The sequence below is a fragment of the Musa acuminata genome, chromosome BXJ2-6, assembly GCF_036884655.1.
Source record: "Musa acuminata AAA Group cultivar baxijiao chromosome BXJ2-6, Cavendish_Baxijiao_AAA, whole genome shotgun sequence".
Lineage (NCBI taxonomy): Eukaryota > Viridiplantae > Streptophyta > Magnoliopsida > Zingiberales > Musaceae > Musa > Musa acuminata.
Window position 1 is genome coordinate 41,948,179 of NC_088343.1, and position 27,276 is coordinate 41,975,454.

The window sequence follows — 27,276 nt, forward strand, 5'->3', positions numbered from 1 at the left end:
GGCCTATTAATTTCAGCATATTTATTGATGGATCTCTTTGTGGTATCATATGTCATCATCAAGTTCTTAATATTACATTTTAACTTCTGCCATTTACTTGTGTCTGTCAAATGATATTATTATGCCTTTAGCTTTACCAAACCCACCAAGCTGTGACTTCAAATGCTTGATCTGAAGAACCCTGATGGTGGATCACAGTTTCCAATTTGAGTAAGAAAAATACACAACCAATTTCTCAATAGTTCTTTTTTTATTTCAGTGTGACATTAGTATCTGCAGATGAACTGATTCCATTGTGTTCATACCACAAATATCTATATAAAAATCAGTCATCAAATTCCAAGATTCAAAGGAAGGGTTGGAGCAGGTGGTCTGCCAAATCAAGCAAGATGATTTAAAGAATGTATCCATCAAAGCTTTCTCATTGAGAAAATTGGAGCAGACAGCATTGATGGCTATAACGACTACACAATCATGGTGGTAGATCACAAATCTTCTGCATGAGGACATCAAGAAAACCTTGACACTACAAACAAAAAAAAAGTTTATGTTCTATTTCCCAATGCATTTATTTAGCATTAGACAAACTCATCACAGCAGTCAGCAACAATGGATATCAACCTCATGGTGCTGTTTGTCTGAGCAAGCCATGCAAATCCAACACAGTAGACCTCAATGATTACCAGAAAAGCAAATCAGGGAGGCATTACTTTCTTGTGCCATGATAGGAATGGCATTGGATGTTCAGAATCACACAATTACAATCTATGAGACCATCAGAGAGTGAAATCTTGAAGTTTGCTGGAGTGCAGCATTTTGAAGTTTCAGAATCCCATGATACTAATTAATGAAACCATCAAGAATGAACATTCTTGTGTGGTTCAGGCTTTGCTAAAAGTCAGATGATAAGGAGATTGTAATTGAAATAATTGACAAAAAAACATATTACAATTATTGTATTATTGAACATGATAGATTATTTCTAACTGCAATAATCATTGATCTCTTGGAACAACATCAATCAAGTTGCCTTCCACAAAACTTTGGGTGGCTTCATGGATGATGCAAGCTGGAGTACTAGTAGCTGTGATACCCAATTTGCTTTCTGAGCTTCCTTGTAATGTTGTGGATCCAAACTTGCAAGTGCCTCAATAATTTTCTTGGTTGCTTGTTCCATCCATATGCCTTTCTGAACCAATGATGATATTTTGTTCCACCTTCATTCAAGTGGTCAAGATATACGAGGCATGCAAATTGGCTGACCAATGCATCACATAAGATATCATTGTGCAGTATCAACATTAATCCTGTATTAACCATCGAAGATTTTATGCGCATATATGGAGAGCAAAAAATCCAGAGAAAAAAAGGAAGACCAAAGGCCGAAGATGATCCAACTCACCTTTTGTTCTCATCACATTCTTGTCCTCCATGGCTGCAGTGCAAAGCTGAAGTTGGCCCATTCTTGTCCTTTTGGCTTTTGTCGCTGTTGGCAGTTGGCAGATTCATGGATGAGAGTGGTGAGGGGGATAAAGATGAGTGATTGCCTGCTTCGATCTTTTTGCCCGATGCAGCTAAGTGCTTGCTGCTTGCCTCCAACTTTTGGCGCAGTGGGGAGGGTCATGCCGGTGCAGGCTCCTCCGCGGCCACAAGACACTCCTCGTTTCTGAGACCTTTAGTCTTTCCGGGTGTGGAGAATGGAGAAGTTGTCAGCGCACGATGGTGCCATTGTCGATTTGCCTGCAGCATCAACATGAAAAATGCGGCAACAGCAGTGAGATCTGCAGCTTTATCTGCTCCGACGACTGCTCTCTCTTCCCACCATTTGTGCTCTTCGCTGCACTCTCTTTATTCCAAATTGGTTCACATATTCTAATCGTCTTGTGTACAGTATGTTGGGCAAAACCTATGTATTTATCCTTTAATTATCAAGATTTAATCTCAATAATTTATTGGCTCAACTCATCACTAAAAATTCATCTTTCGAACTCTCCAACTTCTAATGAATAGGTAGATGGTTCCTATTAGGAAATTGAAATTAATATTGGAACATTGATTATGGCTTTATTTTTATCAATCTATATAATCAATCTTCAAATAATTGATTATAATTTAAGAAGATTACTATTTATAATATCTCTTTACTATTTATCATCTTATTTTTTAAAAATTAATATTTTAAATTATCCTTTCATAAATATCTTCCTTCCTTTTCTTACTCATCGTCGTCCTCCCTCTATTAAAGTGATAATAAGCAGAAGCGATAAACGAGATCAAAGTGTCAGATGAATCGTAGCCTAAGGGTAACGATCTCTAATGAGTACAAGTTGAGGGTGACAATTGACAGGTAATATGAGCTGAGAGTAACAATCGACAAAATACAAGAGACAGGAAATGACGACATATAACATCGATAAAGGCATAACATATAACATCGATAGAAGCATAGTATGTAGACGAATTGTAAAAGATGTATGGAAGGAAAATATATATATATATATATAATTAGAATTAAAAGATGATAAATAATAAAAATATTATTTATTAATTTTTTAAAAGAATTATAAAAATAGTAAAAGATTGTGGATAGTAAAAAAAATTACTAAATAGTAAGCTCCTAATTTAATGGGTAATCTGATTTTATCACGAAAATGCTCTCTTGTGGTACTTATAATAAATATGAGGAAATTTTAGACTACTCATAAAGATCACATTATATTACTGATATACTCATATACGATTTGCGATACAACTTGAATGGAGCGAACAAAAGAATCATTTCATTCTTCATTGGACGATGGAGACTGTCAGGATGGTCGCTACCGCCTCATGATTCGAAGAGGTAGATCGATAGTTCTGAGTGACATGTATCACTGATGATTAAGCTAACCACAATATGATCGCTATAATCTAGATCGTTGGATAGGATAATATATGAAAATGAATGATCGGATGATAATATATATATAAATACATATATATATATACACGTATATATATATATATATGTATATATGTATGTATATTTATATATACATACATATATACATATATATATATATATATATATATATATATATATATATATATATATTTGTATGGGACATCATGTTGATAATTTATTTAGATTACAAATATGATCGTATCAGATTTAGCCAACTTTGTTCGAGAATTAGCAAAATCGAGACTTAACTGACAGAAACCAAAACATGAGTATGCGACATTCCCAATAATAATGAGTATTAATGCCATCACCATCCCAAGGGAAAATATTAATGGATCGCATTGAATGGAAATTGACATGGCATTTTTGGGATCGGTCGATCTCGTGAGTGGCACGTGACTGTCCTAAATAATTGAATACATGGCATCATCGAAATCGATGGGTCCTTCTTCCGATCCCAACTCGATCCCCGTCGATTGGGTTCGGATCTGAACCACTCGTATGATTCCCTGATTGCTTGGATTGTGAGTTTATTGAACACAAAAAAGAAATGTTGAATTATCGTCGTGGTAACGCACACTTGTCTCTCACTGGAAGCACAAGTGGACCCGTTTGTGGGTCCGGGTTGTTCGTCTGCTAGACGGGTAGGGCTATGGGTGGATAGTCAAAGGGTTTCGATCAGTTTCGTGGCATTCGTACTTATCCATGAAAAGGGCGCCTTTTTATACGAAACGTTTCACACCTTCGGCCACCCTCGATCGCCACGACGCAGCGCCTCTTCGTTGCGGTGCCCGTGTCCGCCACCGGGCCTTCGCCGGAAACCCTCGTCGTTGGATGCCCGATGATGGCCTCCGCTTGCGTCAACAACGCTGCGCTGGCGCCGGACTCCCCCTTCCTCGATTTCGCCCCGGCGTGCCCTGGCTACGGCTGGCTCAGTCCCAGGATCTCCTTCAGTCGCGACCTCGCCGATGGCGGCGCCGCCCCTACGGGCCTCGATGTTGGGGACTCTGATCTCGGTGCCCTGGTCTCGTCCGCCGCTGTTGTGACGGAGAGGCCCGATCCGAATGAGCCGGGCGTGGATCTCCCCGACTTCGAGTTCCGTCCCGACGATCCCGTCACCATGCTGCCCGCCGATGAGCTTTTCTCCGATGGCAAATTGGTTCCGCTTCAGATCGCGGCAAAGCGGCACCAAGCGGAGCCGGCCGACGGGATACGATCGCCCGAGGCGGAGAGGCCTCGTCGGGTGGCGGAGGTCCTCGGATTGGAGTCCTGCGCGCAGTCGCCCAAGGCGCCGAGGTGCTCGAGCCGTTGGAGAGAGCTACTTGGCTTCAAGACGCAGCAAAACCCTAAGCCGGAGGCCCAAAAGGCGGCGACGCTTACTTCCAAGAGTGTGAACCACAATACCAGATCGCTCCGCCATCTCCTCCACCGCCTGTCGAAGCACTCCGCCGCGGACGCCTCCCTCGCCATCCCACTCCTCCGAGAGTCGGACTTGGAGCCGGTGTCCATCTCCTCTCGCCGTTCCCTCTCTTCCTCGTCCTCCTCCTCGGGCGCCGATCACGACGAGCTTCCACGGCTCTCACTTGACGCGGAGAAGCCGGCCCAACGGTCGATCTCGCTCAGTCGGGTTCCACACCGGGCGCGGCTCGCCCGGCCTAGGGTCGCAACTGCGGAAGGTCACCAGGCGGCGAGGACTGGGAGGAGCCCGCCCCGGCGTGGGGCGGAGCTGGCGCCGCCGAGGGGGGCGTCGGTGGACAGCCCGCGGATGAACGCATCGGGGAAGGTGGTGTTCCAGGGGCTCGAGCGGAGTTCGAGCAGTCCGGGCAGCTTCCACGGCCGAAGCACCTGGCACCACCACCATCAGCACCGGGGGAAGCCGTATCGCGCGATCGAGCGATCGTACTCGGCCAACGTCCGTGTCGCCCCGGTCCTCAACGTGCTCCCGGTCGGCTCGCTTCGGATCTGCACGTCCAAACCCGGGTCGGTCTTCGGCTTGGCCCAGCTCTTCTCCCCCCACAAGAAAGATAGGGACGCCTCTACCGCGAGGTGGAATCTCCACAGCGGCGGCAACAGAAGCAAGATTATCGACAAGGAAAAGGCCTGAAGAGAATCAACTTGAGGTAACAAATCAAAAAACGTTTTTTAAAGCTAAAATGAAAATTCTACTGCAAAGGTACAAAATTATCTCTGTATAATTGCTCATCTGTTGTTCTTTGACGCTTTGATCGAGGACTCGCGTTCTTGGATTCGCTTTTGGTTTCTTTTTGTCCCGTCCCTTAGAAAGCTTTTCCTCGTAAAATTTGATGTGCATTAATCTATTTCGCTTCTTTGGCTTCATCTCTGACGGCAAAAGATCATTTTGCTGTCCGTTTCGTGATTGTCCAATCTCACCTGCCCCCTCCTCTGCGGTTTGAGCACAGACGGGGCCCGACATGGCCCGGTCCCTGATCTCCAATCACATGCCACCGCTCTCGCTGCTGCCGGCGTCCTTCTTGCGACAGCAGCGCGACTGCTTCCATGTGATGCTGCTCCACGTTCCATTGTGCTGTGTGGTGTCCATTCCCCTCCATTTCCACCACATCTCGCCTCCCCGTCCGACTCCTCTGATCCCAAACTCCAAGAAACCTCATCCAATGGACGGATTGGGCGAAGAAGCAGTGGCGTGCAACTGCTTCTGGACCGAGTCAAAATGGATTGAATCGATGGTATGGTGGGTCTCCTTGGGATTTGTAGCGAGTGCTTTTGCGGTGCACCTGAAAAGCAGGCTTTTCAGAGACCTGCGCTTGCTTCTGTGCCCAAAGATTCCCTCGTCAACCATTTTGATATCCTAAAACTAAGATAATGTTTTTTTTCGGATGTTCATAAAACAATCGTTAAAAAGGAGTTAATTAGAATGTTTCTGCAAATATACAACATATATTTTTCTTTTTATTGCAAAATAACTGTCCATATGTTATATTGGATTCATTCTCTCCAAACTACTCTCTTCATTCTTCTCTTATATTGGATTGTCCATATGTTATATCTCAATGCTGTTCCTTTATAATTTAAATAACAAAATGATTGTGTTATATTATAAAGTAAGACTGTATACATTAATCGCCAAATGTGATTTAAGACACTGGATTAATTGGTCGTAAGTGCTAAAGGTGGCATTGCCATGTTGAACTCACCACTATTTCTCTTCATCTCCTGAAATTTAAATCAGAAAGTCTTATATTTAACTTCATCTCCTAAGAATTGAATAATTTATTTCAATTTTTTGGGCAACCTTCTTCGCACAAAATCATGTGGTATTTTATGCATTAGAATTGACTTATATGGCTCTAGCTTGAACTATGTGGATCATGTTCGGAGTCGAATTTGGACTTAAGCATTGTGGGCTGAAGTTGGCACTAGAAATGTCAATGTTTTTTGGTCTGGTCCAAAAAACCCTAAGACCGAAGGCGGGCTGATGAATAGGATTTAAGATTTAGGGTTTTATGACTTATTGAAACATTAAACACCATATCCTGCTTAAACAAACACCACATCAGACTCCCAAGATATTCTTCAGCCTGGTAAATACTATGTAGAAGCTGTACCTCAACAGCTGAACTGTCTGTAAATATTCAACGATAGGAATAACGGGTTGCATGGCATTCTCTTCATCAAATTTTGAAGGTAGATCGAAACATATCGAGTCTGGAAGTAACATGTTGATAACCAAATAAGAAAGATACTACGCTGACTAATTACCACATTGGATCTAGTTAGTGGATGGAGATTTGAGAGAGAGAAGCTCTGAGCAGTGGCCATGTTCCGAATATGGCCTGGCATTGCCATCAGTCTCCTTTAAGCTTTCCACTCAGATAAAAGAGACAAAGGTCAATCAGAGCTGTCCACAGGCACAGTCATGAAATGGGGTTTTGCTGAGAGGCTTTTGTTAAGTGTACTTTGGTGGGGTCCTTGGTGGGACCTCCTCACCATCTCTGCCCTTCTCCCCAAAGGCTCTGCTGCATGATTCTGATTCATTGTCCTGCGGCATCTTTCACCATTTTGGCATCAGGACTAACAAGTTGCATTATCCTCAAAGCAGAGGTGACCAGATGCATTATATAGGGTTCCTGTCCTTGCATAAATAGGAAAGTGATGGGAGGGGGAATCTTATATAGGTAAGGTAGAGTTTCACAGATAATGATATATATGGATTATCCAGAGAAGGCCAGAATCAATCCAGCATGAGGTGATCACTTGATCATGCTGGGAGTTCATATGTTTATTCTTTTTTCCTTTCATTTTCCCCCCTCTTCTTCACAGCAGACACTTCCAGCCCTGAAAAGCTAACCTACTATAACGTATTAGATAAGGAAATGCCTGCTGAGATATGATAATGCTTTCTTAAAGTTAAAGGGAAAAAGAGGACTCCTGAGATCTACCAAGATAAGGATAATGTTCTGTTTATTAGAATGTACAACCAGAATGGTACTGTGCCTTCAGTAAAGTGGTGCTGTAGATGATTGCTAGACAAAAAATAAATGTACCCTTGCTGAATGTTTTGTAAACATATATTCAAAATACACTATCCTTTGATTTTATCACAATGTTCTCTTCAGTATCCAGCAAATTGGACTTTCTTTTTGTTCTCTGCATGGTGTTATTTCTGAAGTGATCTCTCTCTCTCTCTCTCTCTCTCTCTCTCTCTCTCTCTCTCTTTTATTATTGTTGATTGGAATTCTCTAGTGTCAAGATGGTAAGACAACCAAATAGGCTCAGGACAAAGTTATGCAAGATTGAGACCTGATAACAATTATCATAATAACCATAATCATTTTCAGAAGCAACAATGACCTGATCATAATAACAAAAACAACTTGATAACAAAGAGCCCCTAGAAGTAACAATGATCATACTAACATACTAATAATCTCAGCAGCTTGATCAGAAGATATTTTCATAGAAGGAATCAAATATGGTCATATGGACATAAAGGATACAAAGCAAGAATATGGTGTGCTATTACATAAGAATCAGCAGGAATCCTCCATGGTGCCTATATATTTGCTCACCACAACAATAACCAAGTTATGATCACATTGATGGGTTATTTCTTTGTAGCAAGAACAAGGTTATTCATAAGTCTAATCTTTGCGCAAGAGGATCAACTGATACAATTCCAAGCATTAGCTAGACCTGATGCTTAACAAAAGTTTATCAGATTTACTCCTTCCTTCAACATGTACACAATAAATGCTGGCTTCAGCCAATGGTTTGAAAATTTATTTGGGAGCAATTTGCAGGAGTTATAGCTCCCGAGAAATTTTACACTCTTGACTCTTGAACAGCCAAATTCTCTGCATCAAGGTTATAGCAGGTGTTCTAAATATGAAGTTGAAGATCAACCTGATGCATAAAAATAAACATTAGCCTTGGTGACATGAGTAGTAGGAGCCAGATATCTTGTGTTTAAACATGGACAAATGTTTCCTCGATTTGACAATTATAATTAGGTTATGTCCATCTTACCAGATCCACTTTTGTGGGTGTTCTCACAGGCTGTTGGGTGATTCTGCTGCAACATTTGAGACCCAAAGGTGTATCGATTCATCGCCTGCATTCGGTCATGTTGAAGCTATTTCAGCAAAAAGACAAAGATCAAGAGGTGTAAAGATGAAGCTACAAGCCTGAAAGCGAGGCTGAACATGGTGAAGGCCAAGGTAGGAGGAGGCATGCGATTCTTGCAAATGGGCACTTTGCATCAGGTTTCGAAACATTGCTGCTTGGAAGGCTGGAGAAGTGGAAGACAATGTCTGGTTGGGGGTAGAAGATTGAAGTGCATGATGCATCAAAGGAACACAAGCATGACCAACTCCCACAGCCATGCCTGGCATAGATTGTTGTGCACCTGGAAGCATCATCTGCGCCATGCGACCTCCCATCCACATCATCTATTTCATGGATCACAGTATGCAAAAGATCACATTACTGGTGTACAAGTCCTGTGTCATGGCATCATCATTTTGTCAAACCTGAACTTGCAGTTGCAGTGACTTCAAGTATTCAATTGCCTCATCCAGCATTGATGCTTTGTCCGTCTGAGAATTTTAAATGTACAACATAATCAGAATTCATATTGGAAAATTTCACCATTATGAGAATTTGGCAATGGACTGTCGGTTAGTTCTCGAATGATTTATACATGTTTGATATGAAGAATGCCTTCGTGCCTTCAAGTTCACAGGCACACTCAGGAAATGCCTTCAATATGGAAATCAGCAATATGATGATTGCCTTCAAGTATGATCATATCTGAGAAGCTATGATATGTGGCGACTTCATGTATTCAATTGCCTCAAAATTTCAATACCTACGGTCTATATTCTATGAACTATAGTATTAAGAACACAGAAAACATTTAGAATTTTTCTTCATTGATCGTGAGTACAGATGCACAAATTACCTTATTGCAATGTGGTATCAGCTCTTGCAGTGCCTTCATCTTTTCATTTATTCTATCTCTTCTTCTCTGCATAAGATAATGCCTACTGGTTAAAAGTGAGCTCAGTTCATGTCAGTGGTTCTTCACCAATTCTTACCCTCTCAGATAGATTGTGAACTTCAGCAGCACGGCTTCTGCGAGTCGATATCGATCCCTGAGCTGCCTTCTTCGCCTCGACCGACTCAAACTCAGCCTCCTACAAACTCGGTCTCAGTTTTCACTGTGTCTAATGCCAATGGAATCAGTTGGAAAAGAGAGGATTACCTCACTTTGGTATTCTGCAACCTGCACATCTCTTTGCTTCCTCTTCTGGCACTGACCACTTCCACCCTGATCTCCTGTTCTTCTGAAACTAAAACAAGCACCTCCTGATGATGAAGCGAGAGCAGTTTCAAATGCATGCTTTGGCACACTTGCTCCTGCAACACCAGCAGCATCACCCTGTGCATGGAGTCGATTGCTCTCACAAATGCTTGAAGACATCGTGTTGTTCTCTCGGAGATGGAGAGTGGACTTTTTAGGAGCAGTCAAGACATCGCTCGCACCGGTATCACCGAAGCACATGTATCTATCAATGGTGCTCATGTTACTGGGGCCAAGTCCATCGATGCCTGCCATCTCAGAGAAGAACTCCGAGCAGAATTCCTTCTCTAGCGAATCATGGAGAGGACTCGGAAACCATGACGCAGTTGCATCGTCTTGAATCGAGCTGATGGATCTCCCAAGAGACTGCTCCCGTTGTTGCTGTTGTTCTGGTTTGAGCTTGGCAATGGCGGCAGAGGCTCGCAGGTGGTGCTGGCTCTGGCTATGCATGACGACATGCCCATCTCGCCACAGCAGCTCTACGAGCTCACTGTCTGGCCTGCAAGATTGGAACAAAAGGGATCACGGATCTGTAAGTGGATATATAGGATTTAAGAGGAGAGGAAGGGGACAAAGACAAAATGGATGATGCTAACCCCATGGGATTCTTCTGATTTGCCATTGGGAGGATACCTCCAAAATCTGTGGTGTCATCTTCCAAATTCCAATCAGGAACATATTGATTCATTGCTAGATTTGGACTGCATCATCAGAGAAAGTTATATATCAGAATTCCTATAGTTCAAGTATGGCATTTGACTCCATAATAAGAAGAGCACCGCATCAGTTTCACCTGTTCCTTCAAGAACAAGAACTGGTAAGCTCGAAAAGAAGCAGAACAGTAATAAGAGATCAAATGGTCAAGAAGAACAATGATATCCAGAACAACCACAGAAAGATCCTTTGCCTCAAACTCATGAGCAAGGGAAAGAACATTTCAAAAAGATTGAAACTACTACAATTACCGTCGTCTCAGACAGACTCATACTATGTTTGCTAGATCACAACAAACACACACACACACACAGAGACAAAGAACAATTCCAACTGGGTTACATCACATTAAGAAGCTGACATATCTGAATCAAATTTCTTGCTCAAATCTATTTTATTTTTATTTTTCAAGAGAAAAAGGTTCCATACAGAGAAAAAGACAAGCGAGAAGAAACGCTAAAACAAAGACTGGAAACCAGAAAGTGTTGAGCAAAAACCAACCTTCTCCTTAGCTCCACAATCTTCGAACAAGAAAGCAGACAGGCTTCACTACCTCCTCCCCTCCCCGGCAGCTACAGAGATGGTTGGAAACTTGATTCCGTGAGGGTTTTAACCACTGCTGGATTAGGAAGGTGGGGAAGGAGGACATGCCATTTTCATGCTGTTAATGCTATCCATAGCTTCTATCTATCTCTAATGGAGGACTTTGGCCATGGCCAGGTTTGCACTTGTTCTGCAACAGTGTCATGTCAGTTTTCAAAGCATGTCGGGGTGGGTCTACCTGTGAAAGCTTGGCTGGTTAACAAGATCTCCATCTCACTTCAATGTCCGAGCTTAGGAGTTCACATCAAGCAGATGATTAGATCTCATCACATTTATACTGCTGACAGCGAGTCTTGTCTTCACGATAAGATTTCGAGTCAAATACCACCTTTTGAGGTAACGCAATTATATTTTCTTTCTAATTCAAAGTTTAATTGATGAAGATATTAGTTAACTTAGTTGATAAAATTTTTAATAAATCATCATAAAATTCTGAGTAATAAGAATAATAATAATAATAATAAATTTAACACTTTACACAAGTAAAAAATAATATTAAAAGGATATATAATATCCAATATAACCTTAATAATCTTATAGTATATTTCGGAAGGATATTATTATCGATTACAGTTTAGCTAATAGAGACACATAAGCATTATTTTGGATTTGTAAGATATATAATTTAAAATTTAGATGAGAATATATATATATATATATATATATATATATATATATATATATATATATATATATATATATATATATATATATATATATATATATATATATATATATATACATACATATATGTATATGGGAGACATAAATGTGATGATTTTATTGCATCTGCCACTGCTCAATTTCATAAGCATTAAAGAGGGGGAAGGTCAGATGCCATGAATCTAAATCCTATGATCACTATCTCTATTGAATTGGCATGATCATGGTATAAAATGGACGGCACCGGCTACATTGATGGTAAGGATAACCACAAAAACGATGATGAGGTGAAAGCATAAAACAAGGGAGCGAATAAGAAATAGAGAAAGATATGAAACACTACTATTTCTTGATAATGCATATTTCAAGGTTACGTCATTGAAAAATATTCTAAAGATAATGATTATAAAATATAATAAAACTGTTGCACATTAAGAGTGTAGTTATTATAATCCAACTAATCGTTCGATCGTCGATCCATTGGATCGAATTATTATTTAATAAATATTAAAAATATAAAATTAAACATCAAGGTTTTTTCTTTATTGTTAGCACTCTGTAATAAATTAGGTTAGGCTTCTAGAATTTTTTTTTAAAATATTTATCTATTTTTTAAGCATTATTTGTTATTCATCGAATTCGATCGAGACTTCGATTATCTGACTTTTCTAAATAATGGTGGAAGTTTAAAATATTGCATCTTCCTATTTCTCATTTTATAAAAAATGTAAAATATTATCATTATTATTATTATTATTTGCTGATGCTCTTCTACTATGCAACATTTATTATGTTTTGTTGAAAATACGGAGGAGATCTGAGTTGACAATTTGAGGTGGAGTAATGCTGGTCGGAGAGTGGAGGACAGAACACTTTCCTACTAATCAAACAAGTGCCTCCCAATACTCATTTCACATACTATTCCCTCACTTCCTTTACGTCAGCTATCTTAGTCACTCCATCTCTCTCTCTCTCTCGCCCTCTCTAATCCTTATTCCACACACTGTTCCCTCACTTCCTTTACATCAGCTATTTTGGACAAGCAGGAAGATTCACTCCCTCTTCCTCCCTCTCCTAATCACTCTCTTCTTTCTTTTTGGAGGCACAGCACTGGTGGAGAAGAAGGCAGCCAAGAAGATGTGGTTCTCATTACATTAAAGTTTCGAACTATTCTCATTGAATATTTTTGAGGCTCTATAAACTTCCTCATGTGGGTTTGGATCTGTGCAGGTAACACTGGCCATGGTGCATGCATCTGTTAAAGGCACCACACTTCTTCTTTGTGGTAATGTTCCCCATACTTCCTACCAAAACAGCAGCAGCATCAATCCATCAAGTGCAGCATCAGAAGCTGCTGTCCCCAACTCAAACCAACAAATTCTATTCCTGAGTGATGCCAGAGTACTCCACTCAGTTCATCATGAGTTTTACTAATCATTACCTAATAATTTATGACTACTAATTTGTTCTGAGCCATATTTCCATGCTTAGTTTTTGCAGGGAATTAAATGCAAGCCAACAAAATCTATTCCATTCAGTTCATCATGAGCTTTACTAATCATTACCTGACAATTTATGACTGCTTTGAGAAACTGTTCTAATCCACACTTCCATGGTTAATTTGTGCAGGCAATCAAATGCAAGTTAATGAATAAATCAGGATCTTATGCAAATTTGCATCTTAGATTGCTTTGCTTATAAGCCATATTAGCAATAGATATGAACTGGGCATTGGAAAAAGTCTCTCTCTCTCTCTCTCTCTCTCTCTCTCTCTCTCTCTCTCTCTATATATATATATATATATATATATATATATATAGAGAGAGAGAGAGAGAGAGAGAGAGAGAGAGAGAGAGAGTTGGCCTGTAGGTTGAACAACTACGTTGTTGGATTATATTCTGGCTCTACAGGGAAGATGGACCCATATCAAATTATTGCACATGCAGCAACTTAATAGCTATCGTGCATTACTCTGTTTCATATAGATACAAATAATCTGCATCCTGCTTCTTATCTACGGAAAGAAAATAGTACACCTGAAAGCAATAGCTGAATGATCTTGTTCATCTTTGGGCGATGATGATGGCTGGACCTGAGCTAAAAGGTTCGATCTCAGGCCCAATCACCAATTCTTTTCCTCTCTGAATGCATTGTAATGCACTTCTGAATAAAATAGGAATAGGCTGCATGCAGGCATTGACAAGAGATTTATGATGGGAACAAAACTTAGGGTGTTAAGTACTTCGATCTTTTATGACTCTCATTATGCCACTATCAGAATGTGAGACCACTGCTATATGTAACAGATGATCTTTAAGCACAAAATATGTAGTTTTTTTAAGGGTTTTTTGTTTGCCATTTGATGAGACAGAGTGCAAAAACGAACATGTAAAGTTGTTGATAGTAATCCATTGCACAGTGGAAAGAGAAGTAGACATTACATAACATGACGCAGAATCCTACAAGTACAAGCCATGGCAAAGGCAAACCAGCGTTACATCGCTGCACACTGAGTGCATGCATCAATGCTCCGTGCACGAGCTCTGCACCGCCACCGCAGGAATGGTCGGAACAGCAGGCATCGGCGGCAGTGTTGGAAGTGTCGGCGTAGCCAAGGTTGGGATACCCAGTGCTGCGGCGGGGGCGGTTGCTTCTACGAGATGGCGTGCTGCATGGCATTCTTCGAAGCTTAAGAACGCAGTGGCCATGAGATTTGCTTTGGCGAGGAGGCCAGAGTTGGAAGCCATGGATGATGTTTAAGTAATACTAGTTCTTGGGGTTTATACGTTAGAGAGAGAGAGAGAGAGAGAGAGAGAGAGAGATCTGCAAGAGAACTATCATGTTATTATGTAATAAAGTTCAAGTAAAGCATCTGTTTGATTTAACATTAATGACAAACACAGCAAATTTTAGGTGAAAGTGAAAGTGTTTGGATTAAATAAGAATAAGCATATGTGAATAATACATTAACTCTAACAAAATCGATCATCATCAACAATGATATCAGCAAGCAAATATGAGCTCATGGCCACATCTTTCGAGTGTTGGAGGATTCTTCACTGCGTGTAATCAGGCAGCTAGAGCCACATCCAAATCATCATCATCACCATTGAGTTCTCTACATAACCTCCCATCAGCCGCTGCGTCGTCGCCGTCGCTGATGAAGACCGAAACTACCAGAAGAGCCTTGTCCATGGCAACCACCACCACCACTCTGCAATGCGTGAACCAGCAAGAGAAGCAGGTGAGGAGAGGATGCCTTCTCCTTGTTGTTGGAGTGTAGACTGTAAAGGCCACAGGAGAGCAGGAAAAGGAGGGGTCACGTTGGAACACTCTTTCTCCGCTTTCACATGCTCGTCCGCGGTGGCGGGCGAGGCGACGCGGCGCATTGGTGCCACGTGCCACTGCGCTGTGCATGTCGGACATTGACCATCAGTCAAACCGGGGCCCGCAGGGGCGTGACCATCATCTCCATTATCTCCATCATGGATAATATAAAGAAATTGAGGCAGGTGTTGTATTCATTTTCGTGAATTTAATTTAATATTATTTCCATTCCTTAGTCGCTAGTCACTAAAAGGAATATTATAATAGTAAAAAATATTTTTTATTCATCGAACATGCCAAATTTACTGTTAAGGGTTTTTATCTTAATTGGAGATAAAAAAATATTATAATATATATTTCTTAATTTTGCATGATAAATTCACACGAAACAAAAATAAGATGAAATATTCATCGAATTGAGGGATCTCTTGACTCTTAGCTATTTATCTATGTAGAAATAGTGGAATGCGCAATTTCTATGTCACCATTACCTCTGAGGCCATCAAACTTTGTACTTCTGTTCACCAAGGAGTCAGTATTGTTGATGTGAAGTTCACATTGGAGTCACAGCCACACACCTACCGTTCTTCTTCTTCTTCCTACCCTTCTTTTCCTCGTATCTACCAACGTGATATCTATTTCACCTAACTTATCCTGCCCCATGTCCACTTTCCCAACTCTGAATCCCAACCCTTGATCGAAGGTGCGCCAGTGAGGTGATCCGATGCTCTAAGATTCGTGCATCCATTGGAACCATCATTCCCTTTCCATTCATGTAACATTACTGTCATTTTACGGGAGCTATACCAATGTTGAAAATGTCATTTGAAGTTTCATCCATGACAGTTACTTTTACTGCTTGTGCTAATATTCCTATATAAGATTAAAAATCAAGAAAGAGAAAGAGATCTTATTAAAGCACGGGTTAAATATTTCATTTTCGTAAAGTATAATATTTCAATATAATTTTTAAAAATATAAAGACGGAAATATTGAAGGTAGCTACCCATAGGGGTAATATATAATTAGCTCTATATATAATAATTAAATAATATTTATAATGTTTAATTTACTTTTTTTTTTATCAAAAAAATATTTTTATATGAGATGAAAATTAAAAAATAATTAAGTCAATAACTAGTTCGATGTTTTTATCTAAATTTAATATGTTAAACTTTTGAATTGTATTATTGTTTGATCTCATATACGTAAGAACAATACCGATATTAGACAACTTCGAAAATACGAAAATGGGTACAAGGGTTTATATTAATTCGAATCAGTTTTATTTATAATTATATAATTAAATCTTCTAGAATTTTTTTTTGTGTCATCACATATAATTACCAAAATTATGATTTGCTAATTATGCTGATGAAACAAAATCCCCATATAATGGGTCATAAAACCTTACATACATACACTACTGAGCCAATACTTGAGCTCCTTTTCACCTGTTTGTTGTATAAATGCCAGTGGCCTCTCCATGTTTGCAGCAAAAGGAGGTCAAGAAGCAGAGAAGTCAGGGAGAGCGCAATGGCAGGGAAGAGGAGGTGGGAGGACATGGAGATGGACTGCTTGGTGGCGATCTTGCAGAGGCTCGGCCTGCAGGACTTGACGCTGAGCGTGCCGTTGGTGTGCCGGTCATGGCGGAAGGCCTCTCTCCACCCCCTCTGCTGGCGAGTACTAAACTTGCGGGACTTGGACTTCATGCCGTGGGGTGATTTGACCAAGAGCTTCATGGCAGAGTACCGCCTCCGGAGATTCTTCTTCTCGGGCTTCTTAAAGCTCGCCGTGGCGAGGGGCAATCGTTTGGTGGAGGAGATCATGTTCCCTCTCCTGTTTGGCACCTCCATGCAGGACCTGTTCCTTGTTTCCGACGAGTATGAAGCCTTCTCCCTACTTATTTAGATATTTTACTCGATGGTTGATGAAGCTTTCATGGGTTTTCAGCAGATGCCCGAGACTGAAGAAGCTTGTGCTGCCGAATCTCTCGCCGGCAGATGAGGCAGACATCCCAAAGCTCGTAGGAAAATGGAAGGACCTCGAGCAGCTTGAGATGGAGGCAAAACCATCTTCTTTCTTGGAGATGCTCTCAGAAATCAATCTGCATTGCAAGAAGTTTAGTGGACTCAAAATGTGCGGTTCTATCAAAAAGGAAGACATGTTGGCCATCGTTAATCTTCTTCCAAAGCTCAAGTTTTTGTGCCTCAGCAAGTCATACTTGCCCAGGGAGCAACTACTGGGGATACTGAGTGGCTGTAAGGAGCTGCAGAGATTGACTGTGAGGGACTGCATGGGATTTGAAGCTGATGAAGAGGTAAAGAAAAGAGGTTTAGGCATCAAGATTTTCGAGCATGAGGGTTCCAAATTGTTCGATGATTTCGATTATAATTCAGATGAATGTGATCCATTGTAAATGCCTCGATCATAGCCTGAGTACCTTAAATCTTTGTCCTCTAATTATCTTCTGCATCCCTCTTTCCCTGGAGGACTACTTTGAATCATTCCTTTGGAAGATTCATCATTCTTCTGCATGATGATACTCTCGAAAGTAGATGTAGTCCTACAAAAAGGATCTTGACTTGTTCTCCAAATTTGTAGCAGGGAAGCAGCTCACACAAAGAGTGTAATTAACAACACCCGACAACATAATCACCACCCACCCCAACCAAAAACCCACCAAACCAAAAGCAAAAGGAGACTCGGAGCAGTCACCTATTCTGAAGGATACTGCATCACAAGAGGACAAAATGATCAATTAAATTATACAAACTATTTTTTGCTGTTCATTCATTTCCCTGCAAATATAAACATCATAATCTTGGCTAGCTCTTGTAACTACTGGTAGTGAACCATCTTTTGCTTTAGCAAAGATTGTGTGCCAGTAGCAATCACTATTCTTGGTAGCATAAGAGGCAGCAGCTAAAAGTTTCCTAGGCCATGTATTCAATTGTTCCTGTAGTAGATTCCTTTCAAAGTTTTCTATCGAAGGATGTGACTTGAAAATAACATTAGGATCATCACCTACTGTTCCTGTCAGCTGAAAGGAAAAAACTTCTCTTTCAGAAGAGTCTGACTTGAAAATAACAATAGAGCAGTTTCTTTTAAGGAAGAAAAAAATATCATTGGAGACATCACCTGTCTTTTGCCAGAAATTTTGCAGGAATAATTGTCCATGCCAATTCAAAGGAAAACACCTCTGTCAACACACCTACACAGAAACTGTACTCATTAATAATTATGAGGATTTTTGCCTGGGTTGAGCAGAGCCCAATCTGCAAAAGATGGCATGGGTCTTTTAAGACCATTTTGTTGCCATTGCTTGGCTTTGAAGCAGGATTTTTACCCATTATTCATTTCAGCATCATTTTGTATCATGATAATTGCAGCCAGTCAGCATTTTGAGGTGTTTTGAGAGGAATCTTGGAACTTTGAGTTCTCATCATGAAATCAGATAGTTTCTTCGTGCATACTTCCTCCTATTTATGTTGCATTAATACAGAAACATTACCATTCTCGTGCATGCAACACAATAATTGATCGGAAAATATCAATGACATTCATATCAATATAACTCGGTTTGAGCTCGTGCAAGAAATTTGATATGATCGATATAGGGTGGCTTGAACTCTCCTTAAGAGCTGAGATAGACTCCGGTATATGCTATACGATGAGCTTAACAGAAAGATCAAGATCAAATGAGTTTCTCAACATGATCCTTCTAATGCTCTGCGATAAAAATAGAGTAAATTTAGTGAATAATAATTGACATTTATTACCATATATAAGGTAATTTTTATAGTGAATTAATCGAGAAGAATATTTTATAAAATAATCATTCTCTTTTGGATACGAGCATAATACTTTATTATTGTTATTTTAGACTAATGTCTCTATGATCTAATTGTTAATTTTATTTTGCCCCATCATTATTTTCCACTGTTATTTAGAGAAAATATTTTTCATATCAATAATGATGGCAAAAAAACTTATAAGTATTTTCTTATATGCTTATTTGCTCAAACTAACTAACCTTAGTTAGGAGAAATTAATTTGAATTTCATGGATAAATATTATTGATAGTTGTAAATGCGAGAATTTTAATATTTTAAAAAATGCATTATATTAAAATTTTAAATAATAAATATATTTTTATTTTTATAATATGCATATGCGTATTGTGCGTGTGATATATATATATATATATATATATATATATATATAGAGAGAGAGAGAGAGAGAGAGAGAGAGAGAGAGAGTGCGATAGCAATGCAACGAGGGAGGTGCCGACTATCACGAGCTTTCGTACGTTCGTCTGGACCGTCATCCTCTGTTTTTTATTGCTTTGTCTTCCACCCCATATCTGCGCTTTGAATCCGTCTTAACCCTTACAATGTCCGAAGCCTTCCGCCGTCTTCCACAAATGAGCTCTTCAATCCCAAGTCAACTCCTTAATTTTGGCCATTTTCTCTTCCTGTGACGCCCATGGTGATGAAAAGCTGCGGATTCGTCCTCTTGGATCCGGTTTCCTCGAGCTCGCGGCGCCTGTCCTTTCAAGTTTGGATTTCCCTTGAATCATTTTGGAAAAAGTTGGGATCTTCCCGTCGAAAGTTCGAATTTTTGTTAGTTTGCTGCTTCAAAGATTCGATCTTTGAGGTTCTTGATTCGGTGGTGTTCCTGCGATGGAACTCCTTTCCGACGATGCGGCAGCAGAGGGAGGAGAGGTGGAGAGGGAACCCTCGGGCGAGCCGCTGGTGAGAGAACCCCGACATTGTCGGACCCATTTCCCCGGCGCCGTGCGGCAAAAAGCGTATCTTTTCGACGGATTGGGCAACTACTTCAACAAGGAGTGGGATCTGATGGAAGGCAGCGGGAGAGAGTTCTGTTGGTACCATGCGGAGCTCCCGAAGGGAAACCAGAAGTTGGCATTGTCGGCTCAGTATCTCATCGATGTCCTGTGCCCCCCGCTTAAGCTCCAGGACATCCTCACACTCGTCAGCAATGGCCCCTTTTGCGGGCACGTCGACGGCGCCCTCGTGTTCCGGGTGAATTCTTCGGGTCCTTCCGCCAGCAGCTTCACCCTGAGGCTGGCCGCCAGGGTGACCGAGAACTCGGTCATCACTGTGAGCCTGGGCCGGGTCCCAAGATTGGGGTTTTCACCCACGGGGCAGTCGCTCCTGTCAGAGATCCCAAGCATTGAGAGCACGGATTTGGTGAGGGATGAGGAGAAGGAGGGACCTAGTGGAATTGTCATTCGGGAGCATGTTCTTGAATTTTTGTTGACGATGAACCACTCGGAGGAGGCTGACAATCCTGTGCCAGTTAGGGTTTCAAACCTTGTTGTGCATATTATTGACACACATGTCGATCATGTCCAGGATATAGTGACTAAGCTTGAGATGGAACTGGATGCAGTGGAGCTGGAATTAGACAAGGGTAATCGCTTCTTCCCCTTTTTTGTCTTTGATAGTTTATCATCAATGATATGGGGGAATATATGTTTTGTAGTGTGTAATTTTCCTTCTCAGAACACACTACACTGCAATAAATTAGTGAAGCTTTTCTTGTGTTCTCATGTAGCAAAGAGCAAATTAAAGATCCATAGCCTATGCATCACTTATTCTGCGCAAAAAAAAAAGGTGATAAGTGAAGCTTTAGCTGCAGTTTATTTGTGTACCAACATGTTGGATATGGATACATATTTTTCTAATTGATTTGTCAACTTCGTTGAACCCAAATCACTTGTCAAAATTCTTTAGTTGAAATTAACAATAGTATACTCATTAGATATAAGTTAATTTTAGTCTTAGCTCACTTTCAACGTCTTGTCACAATGTCTAAGTTGAAGTTAACAATAGTATACTCATTAGATATAAGTTAATCTTAGTCTTAGTTCACTTTCAACGTGAGACTAATCGGGGTGTTATAGTGTTAACCAATACATGTATAATATCTCAAGATAAATACACAGAAATAGAAATATTTCATCCTTTGGATTTGATTCATTCGCGAATCATCAGGAACTATTTTAGGTCAACTTGAAACACTAAGCTTTGACATTTTACACCGATGAATCTTTTTAATTCCTTCTGTTTGGTTGCAGGTTACACTTTGATTTAATAAGCCTTGACATCAAACTTTGACCATTCCAGAATCTTTAAAGTGCTTTATATCATTCCTATTTACGTGGTTGCAATATCATGTGCTTTTCTAATATACAATCTCTGCATGCCACAACATTGCAAACATTTTGTCCTCTACTGTAAGCTTCTATGCCACTGGTGTAGGTGTCACTGCATGGAATTTTTATTGGATGTATAACTTAGACTGGTCTAATTGCAATCTACTGGGATGCTTGTGAAGCAACTTATTATGCTATATTATATGCTACATAACTTACAAGTGATTTATGAGTTGTGTCATTTTTGAGTACAGGAGGTTCTACATTGAAGAAACAAATGCTGGATGACAGAAAATTTCCCAAAATGCATTTAAATTTGCAGCGCTTCCTACAGGTGAACTTCTAGTATTTATTAACATGAGTTATGCAGGGTTCGCTAACTACTTTCTTCCACTAGGTATCATCTTTCCTTTTTCGTCTATATGTGGTAAATCAATTGTATCATAGTTTGTTTTGAACCATGTTATAATCCAGGTTGTTGCTCACGGCGAGCAAGTATTCCCACGTGTAAAAGAGAAATGTTCAGCCAAAAGTTGGTTTGCGAGTGAAGATATCATTGCCCTTGAAGAACTAATTGGTCGTCTTAGGAGGCTAAAAGAGAATTTGGGATTTATAGTAAACCGGGTTGCAGCAATTCAAGCTGGTCTTGATAGTTGGCAGTCAGAGCAAATCAATAGGAAGCTTTATTATCTTTCTTTTCTCTCTATTATCTTCCTTCCTTTATCAATCATTACAGGAAGTAAGTTCTCCTTTATCAATTGTTCAGAATTATTTCAGTATTTCCAGTATGAAAATGCTTACCTGATCTATTCGGTTCATTTTACAGTATTTGGAATGAATGTTGGTGGTGTGCCATGGACAGCACAAAGAGATCCCGCTCTGCAAGATGGTTTTCGCAATGTTATGATTCTCTGTGTTGTGATGTTGTTTTTACTTTTAGTTTCTTTTTCGTTTCCTTCCCTTTATGCAAGGGTAAATTCTTGGCGTAGACGGCATGCTATGAGGAGGAGTTGGTCAATTAATAGAAAGTCCTTCTTGAGTAGAACCTTTCAGCGAGGTGGATTTCAGGGAGGAGGTTACATGCGCATTTAAAGTTCTTTACGGTGCATATCTTTGGAACTAAATTTCAGCATCATATGCTCTGACTTCTTTGGCACAAGATTCTCCTGAAAATTCCTTCTCTTATCTGTTTTTCCTTGTAAAGATTATATTGTCCGAATTATGTGGACAGCCTTCATCTTGGTTGCTCTGATCTTTCGAGTCCTTTGCACCTTTGTGGGGAAACTCTTTTGTGCCATTTCCACCATCACAGAACATGGATTTCTTTAGAAACCTATTGGCATGGAGTAAAGATTGTACTCTGATTGACACTAAAGATTGTGCTCACCATAAGACATTCTCGCATTGGAAGATCGAAGCCTGTCAACCTTCACTACAGAGTAGTCAGAACTTGATGAATGGTTCTTGGTGTAACCTCATCACACTCTGGAGCTGCTAAATTTTGCCCTTTTTTTGGGTTCAAAACAGCTGAAAGCATATATGTAACCCCATAGATGATCAGAATTCACAAATCATTGATTCAGCATGTAGTAACATTCTGATGCATCTGTTGCAAAAAAGAATCCTTTTCTTTTGGCTTTCTTGTGCAGCATAAAATGAAACATGTATTTGTTTCCCTGTGGTAAGAAAACCGACATAATGCAGCAGGCATTTGCCCTTGGTTTCAAGTCTATGATGCACATAATTCCAGATTTATGCTTTGAGAATTTTACTAATTGGTTTATCTAATTACTTCCTTCATCTGATAATTGTATTTTCATGGCAAATTACCATCTCATCTTGGAGATGGCACAGCTTTGCCCATTGAATACCAGATTCAAAGTTTGTGGTTTGTTGTTTGTTTCTTTGTTTGGATGTCTGATGAATGGAGTCACTTTCCATCTTTATGACATGTCATTGTAACATTAACCAAAAATATTTTGAAGCTGGTAGTGATGACTTTAGCTGTTCATTCTTTTGGACAAGATGACAATGAAGGTAAAACTCCTCTCTTTTACACAAGTTTGATTTGTTGGGATGTAGAGAAGCTGGTGATGATAACTTTTAACTCATGACCTCTAGAGAAGCTCATTGTACCATCTTCCATCTATAGATTTATGAAGAGGCTGGATTACAGAAACATACTGCTTAGTGTGCATGTTTGAAGAAGGTACTACAGAATTCAGTCAAGCCATGTTGTGCTTGGCATCTTTAATTTACTTGCAGCACCCTGTAAGAAAAAAAAGTGATGAGTTCCATGTTGGGAGCCTTTGATTGTAAAATGACAGCTCCAGAGTCAGGTTTCATAGAAATCATTACTTGAAAGAAACTCAATTATCAATCAAGTGCTTTGCAATCAAACAAAAAAAATCTTGAAAATAGCATTAACAGCAAAAGATATGATCTTTGCAGATGTTGGAAGATTCAACAAGAGTAAAACAGTGCAGTGCCAATTCTTCCTCAAGACTGTATCTGAATCAGAATGATGTAGACAGGGAGTTTGATGTTCTTCACATTCAGCAGAACCAGGTAAGTATTGAATAGTGAAGAAAACTACATAACTATGTCTAAAATTTAATTCAATGAGCAAAATCTAGGCAACCATTGCTTATAATGAAATATATATTTATATATCACCACATCTAAAATTAAGTTCATTCATCAGTGGAATCAAAAAGTTTTTGTGGCAATGAATAAATTGTATGTTAAATCTATTTACATGTTTCTGCACAGCATGAACTGGATAGAATGTAGAGAGCATAGTCTCGTATTCTATTAAAAGCACACATCAACCTAATACTCTATAACAGTTGGTCATTGTCATAACCATCTTTACATACCAATATGGTTGTGTAGTGGGTATGACACTTTCACCTGTTGATTCAAACCACTGCAAATATGAAAACTAAGAACAAAATCATTAATCAACAATCCTGCTGCTTAGAATCATAATAAACCCTGCAATTTTTACTAGAAATACAAAAGACTAAGCTAACAGATAAGCCAAATAGTTCACTGTTTTAAGTATTTGCGATATACATTGCAGGTTCAAATAGTAGTCAGACATATAGACAAATTAGAAAAGACTCTGCACCACATACCATGAATCCAGTTGTCATTCGAAGTTATTGAACATCAAAGAACCTGATTAGTCAGTATCAATAATAAAATAAAAAATAAGACATTTATATTTGCACATGGAAATGACAACATCTAAACCAAACCCAGGAATGCAAAAACATCCACCTGAGCAAACAAGAATGTGCAACAAATAATAATAAGCAAATCCATATAAGCATGGACACAACTGGACTCGAGAGATTGTCCAACATAGAAACAGAAACATGTTTAAATGTGATGGTTGTATCCATATAAGTATGAAAGATACAAGTAATAGCTAGAAAGTTGTTCTTCATGCTACTGTCCATTACTCAACTGGCAGAATATGCATCCATTGGCCAACTGAGGGCCATTTACCAAAATTCTGTGTTCCTTCTTTAATTTCTTAAATTGCGAAATCATATACAAGAAACTATTCAAAATCATACTGGATAGAGATTCTCTCCATGGTATTCTTACTCACAGCATCTCTCAGATACAACTCCTTCAAAACATCTGCAGCTATATCTACCTCATCCTCGTGAGCAATTCCTTCCACTAGAATTGCATATGTCGTTTCGTTAGGTACGTAACCTTTTTCAATCATTGTCTTGTAAATATCAAATGATAGATCTGTCTGCCGAGCCTTGCACAATCCAAGAATAAGTGCATTGTAGTTGTCAATATCAGGCTTGTTACCATGTTCCTCCATCACTTCAAAAGCCTTAAAAGCCTCACCCAACATGCCCTCCATACAAAGACCTTTGATCAAGGATGAATTGGTGTAAGAATCTGGAGTAAATCCATGTTTTGTCATCTCATATAGTAACTGGAAAGCTGCAAAAGTGTTTCCTTTCTTACACAAGAACGATATAACATTTCTGTAGAAGTCATGCATGGAAGCATTTTGCTTATTTGCCACGGTATTGATTATGGAAAATGCCTCTACCACCTTCTCCTCCTCACAAAGCACAGCAATCACATTATAAGTCCCCTCGTTAGGATTACAATGCCTCTGCATCATCAAGTCCAGGCACCTGAGCACCATGTCCAGTTTCCCCTCCTTGCAGTACTGGGCAATTATCGGGTTATAGTTAGCAGCTACAGGCTTATACCCATTTCTTGCCATCTCTTCTAACAAGTCGAGTGCTTGCTCAGTTCGACCATGATGGGCAAGCGACCCTATCAATATATTGTATGTGATACTACTTGGAGCACGGTTTCTATCACCCATTTCAGCTAAAAGCTCCTCTGCCTCCTCCCACCGCCCTTCGTAACACAGACTCCGCAACAAGATGTTGTAGGTAACAACATTAGGGCTAAACCCTTTGGAAGGCAACTCTCTGTAGAAGCACATTGCCTCTTCCAATCTACCCTCCTTGCAAAACCCTGTAAGCAAAACATTGTAACTAACCAAATTAGGTCTCCCACCCTTTTCAACAATTTCATCCAATAGCTTCACTGCCTCATCCACCCCTCTTTCCTTGTATGCTGCTTCTAGCAAGAATGAGTAAGTAAACACATTTGGAACCAATCCCTTGTGCACTAGTCGATCCAAAAGCCACAAACTTTGCTGCAAGTTCCCATGGATGCAAAGGCCCCTAACCAAAGAATTGTACGTGATCGTAGACGGCGGGCAACCATACTCGTGCATTTTCTCGACCAGCTGCATGGCATACCCAACATTCCCCCTCTTACACAACTGATTGATTAAAAAAGTATATGTGGATGAATCAGGAGTGCTCCCTGATCTGATAATCAATTCCATGACGCGAATGGCCTTCCGAATCTTATTTGATCTACAAAGATCGTACAAGAGCTGCGAGGCCTGGGTGGCGTCGGGCCTGTGCCCTCTCCCCACCGTGTACTCCAAATGCACGAAGGCCTCCTGGAGCCTGAGCTCCCTGGTTCTTGACTCATTCTTCCCGTTCCTCCGGTTGGGAAGCGAAAAGGTTGCATCTTTGGGGAGTATGGTGATGGGAGTGTATGCTAAGACCCTAGAAAAACACTTGTTGAGGGAAAGAGTGGGGAGGTCCGGCAGATGGGAGACGAAGCATGGCTTGCTTCTGGCAGTGGGTGGGATGGAATGAAGACGGGATGACATGACCCTACAGGTTCTCTCTCGAGCAAAATCTTAAGAATAAGAAGAGCTTTTCATGAGCTTTGCAGAAATTGAATGCTGGAACACAGGTAAAGATCTAAGAAGCAAGAAAAGATGCAGTTTTTGTAGCTGCTGAGGGATGAAATGGATGATTTAAGGTTGGGTACCTCTGTTCACGCATCAAACTCTTCCCATGCTCACTGCTTCGGGATGAAGGTGATGCAGAGCAACGGCCTCCCACATCCAAATCCCGAAGTGCTTCGTCACCAACCAATAATGCCTGGTTAACATACGAGAGGGTTATCAAGATTGATTGGGTGACATTTGAATTGATTAGCTATTTGCTGTGTGAAAACATTCAGCGGATCCACTTTTAGCTAGGCACGTGCGCCGCGATCTGGCCCGTCGCTCTCTCTTCTCCTTCCCCGACCTCCTCCGTCCGACGACGTCGAGCCCGTCAGAGGACGCGGTTCGGCACTAGCACCACCGAGCTGCTCCGTCACTGCTGCAGGGGCCTGCTCGTTGGACGGCGTAGCCTCGGCCCTAGAAAAAGAGGAGGAGGAGAAGGGGCAGGTGGCTGCGAATTGGAGGAGGTGGACGGCCTGAGGAGGAGACGCCGGCGGATGGCGGCGGCGAGCGAGCGTTGTCGTTGGTTCGATAATGATGAGCCGGATTTGGACCAAATACAAGGGCCGTATTTGGGCCTCCATTAATGGGCCGAATTTGGGCTTCTATTAATGGGCCAAATTTAGGCCTAATCT

The 27,276-nt window shown here is 40.4% G+C and overlaps 5 protein-coding genes across 8 annotated transcripts; 3 read left to right on the top strand and 2 right to left on the bottom strand.

Annotated features, from left to right (window-relative positions):
• The first annotated feature begins 3,703 nt into the window (after positions 1 to 3,703).
• On the top strand, positions 3,704 to 9,075 carry LOC135615687 (uncharacterized). Its single transcript, XM_065114519.1, has 2 exons — positions 3,704 to 5,064; positions 8,479 to 9,075. Exon 1 carries the CDS (start codon positions 3,786 to 3,788, stop codon positions 5,046 to 5,048), a length of 1,263 nt encoding a protein of 420 aa, XP_064970591.1. The 5' UTR covers positions 3,704 to 3,785; the 3' UTR covers positions 5,049 to 5,064; positions 8,479 to 9,075.
• Positions 7,861 to 11,246, bottom strand: LOC135615686 (transcription factor PHYTOCHROME INTERACTING FACTOR-LIKE 13-like). Of its 2 annotated transcripts, XM_065114518.1 has the most exons (9): positions 11,001 to 11,245; positions 10,382 to 10,486; positions 9,687 to 10,284; positions 9,520 to 9,618; positions 9,384 to 9,449; positions 8,953 to 9,018; positions 8,608 to 8,871; positions 8,450 to 8,534; positions 7,861 to 8,326 (listed from the first exon to the last, which is right to left on the bottom strand). In XM_065114518.1, the coding sequence occupies exons 2-9, from the start codon at positions 10,471 to 10,473 to the stop codon at positions 8,322 to 8,324; spliced, it is 1,275 nt and encodes a 424-aa protein (XP_064970590.1). In that variant the 5' UTR covers positions 10,474 to 10,486; positions 11,001 to 11,245; the 3' UTR covers positions 7,861 to 8,321. The 2 variants fall into 2 exon arrangements, with proteins under 2 accessions (XP_064970590.1, XP_064970589.1); XM_065114517.1 differs by lacking the exon at positions 7,861 to 8,326 and having other exon boundaries at positions 8,364 to 8,534; positions 11,001 to 11,246.
• A 5,359-nt stretch (positions 11,247 to 16,605) lies between these two features.
• On the top strand, positions 16,606 to 17,560 carry LOC135581373 (F-box/LRR-repeat protein At3g48880-like). 2 transcript variants are annotated; one of them, XM_065110730.1, is made up of 2 exons: positions 16,606 to 16,975; positions 17,046 to 17,560. In XM_065110730.1, the coding sequence occupies exons 1-2, from the start codon at positions 16,629 to 16,631 to the stop codon at positions 17,509 to 17,511; spliced, it is 813 nt and encodes a 270-aa protein (XP_064966802.1). In that variant the 5' UTR covers positions 16,606 to 16,628; the 3' UTR covers positions 17,512 to 17,560. The 2 variants fall into 2 exon arrangements, with proteins under 2 accessions (XP_064966802.1, XP_009407101.2); XM_009408826.3 differs by having other exon boundaries at positions 17,049 to 17,557.
• A 1,794-nt stretch (positions 17,561 to 19,354) lies between these two features.
• On the top strand, positions 19,355 to 22,914 carry LOC135615688 (uncharacterized). Its single transcript, XM_065114523.1, has 4 exons — positions 19,355 to 20,531; positions 21,531 to 21,610; positions 21,751 to 22,015; positions 22,103 to 22,914. Exons 1-4 carry the CDS (start codon positions 19,778 to 19,780, stop codon positions 22,366 to 22,368), a joined length of 1,365 nt encoding a protein of 454 aa, XP_064970595.1. The 5' UTR covers positions 19,355 to 19,777; the 3' UTR covers positions 22,369 to 22,914.
• Positions 22,915 to 24,578: 1,664 nt separating this feature from the next.
• LOC135581375 (pentatricopeptide repeat-containing protein At1g79080, chloroplastic-like) lies at positions 24,579 to 27,139 on the bottom strand. 2 transcript variants are annotated; one of them, XM_065114522.1, is made up of 3 exons: positions 26,887 to 27,139; positions 26,683 to 26,795; positions 24,579 to 26,547 (listed from the first exon to the last, which is right to left on the bottom strand). In XM_065114522.1, exon 3 carries the CDS (start codon positions 26,516 to 26,518, stop codon positions 24,848 to 24,850), a length of 1,671 nt encoding a protein of 556 aa, XP_064970594.1. In that variant the 5' UTR covers positions 26,519 to 26,547; positions 26,683 to 26,795; positions 26,887 to 27,139; the 3' UTR covers positions 24,579 to 24,847. The 2 variants fall into 2 exon arrangements, with proteins under 2 accessions (XP_064970594.1, XP_064970592.1); XM_065114520.1 differs by having other exon boundaries at positions 26,683 to 27,139.
• Positions 27,140 to 27,276: the final 137 nt, after the last annotated feature.

Bases quoted from the DNA above. Each gene is read 5' to 3' on its own strand.
- LOC135615688 (XM_065114523.1), top strand. From the start codon at position 19,778: ATGGAACTCCTTTCCGACGATGCGGCAGCAGAGGGAGGAGAGGTGGAG. The intron at 20,532-21,530 runs GTAATCGCTTCT...TTTTGAGTACAG, and splicing joins GGAGCTGGAATTAGACAAGG to GAGGTTCTACATTGAAGAAA. The intron at 21,611-21,750 runs GTGAACTTCTAG...GTTATAATCCAG, and splicing joins ATTTGCAGCGCTTCCTACAG to GTTGTTGCTCACGGCGAGCA.
- LOC135615687 (XM_065114519.1), top strand. From the start codon at position 3,786: ATGATGGCCTCCGCTTGCGTCAACAACGCTGCGCTGGCGCCGGACTCC.
- LOC135615686 (XM_065114517.1), bottom strand. From the start codon at position 10,473: ATGAATCAATATGTTCCTGATTGGAATTTGGAAGATGACACCACAGAT. The intron at 9,019-9,383 runs GTAATTTGTGCA...TAAAATTCTCAG, and splicing joins TGATACCACATTGCAATAAG to ACGGACAAAGCATCAATGCT. The intron at 8,535-8,607 runs GCTTGTAGCTTC...GACCGAATGCAG, and splicing joins ATGTTCAGCCTCGCTTTCAG to GCGATGAATCGATACACCTT.
- LOC135581375 (XM_065114522.1), bottom strand. From the start codon at position 26,518: ATGTCATCCCGTCTTCATTCCATCCCACCCACTGCCAGAAGCAAGCCA.
- LOC135581373 (XM_065110730.1), top strand. From the start codon at position 16,629: ATGGCAGGGAAGAGGAGGTGGGAGGACATGGAGATGGACTGCTTGGTG. The intron at 16,976-17,045 runs GTATGAAGCCTT...ATGGGTTTTCAG, and splicing joins CTGTTCCTTGTTTCCGACGA to CAGATGCCCGAGACTGAAGA.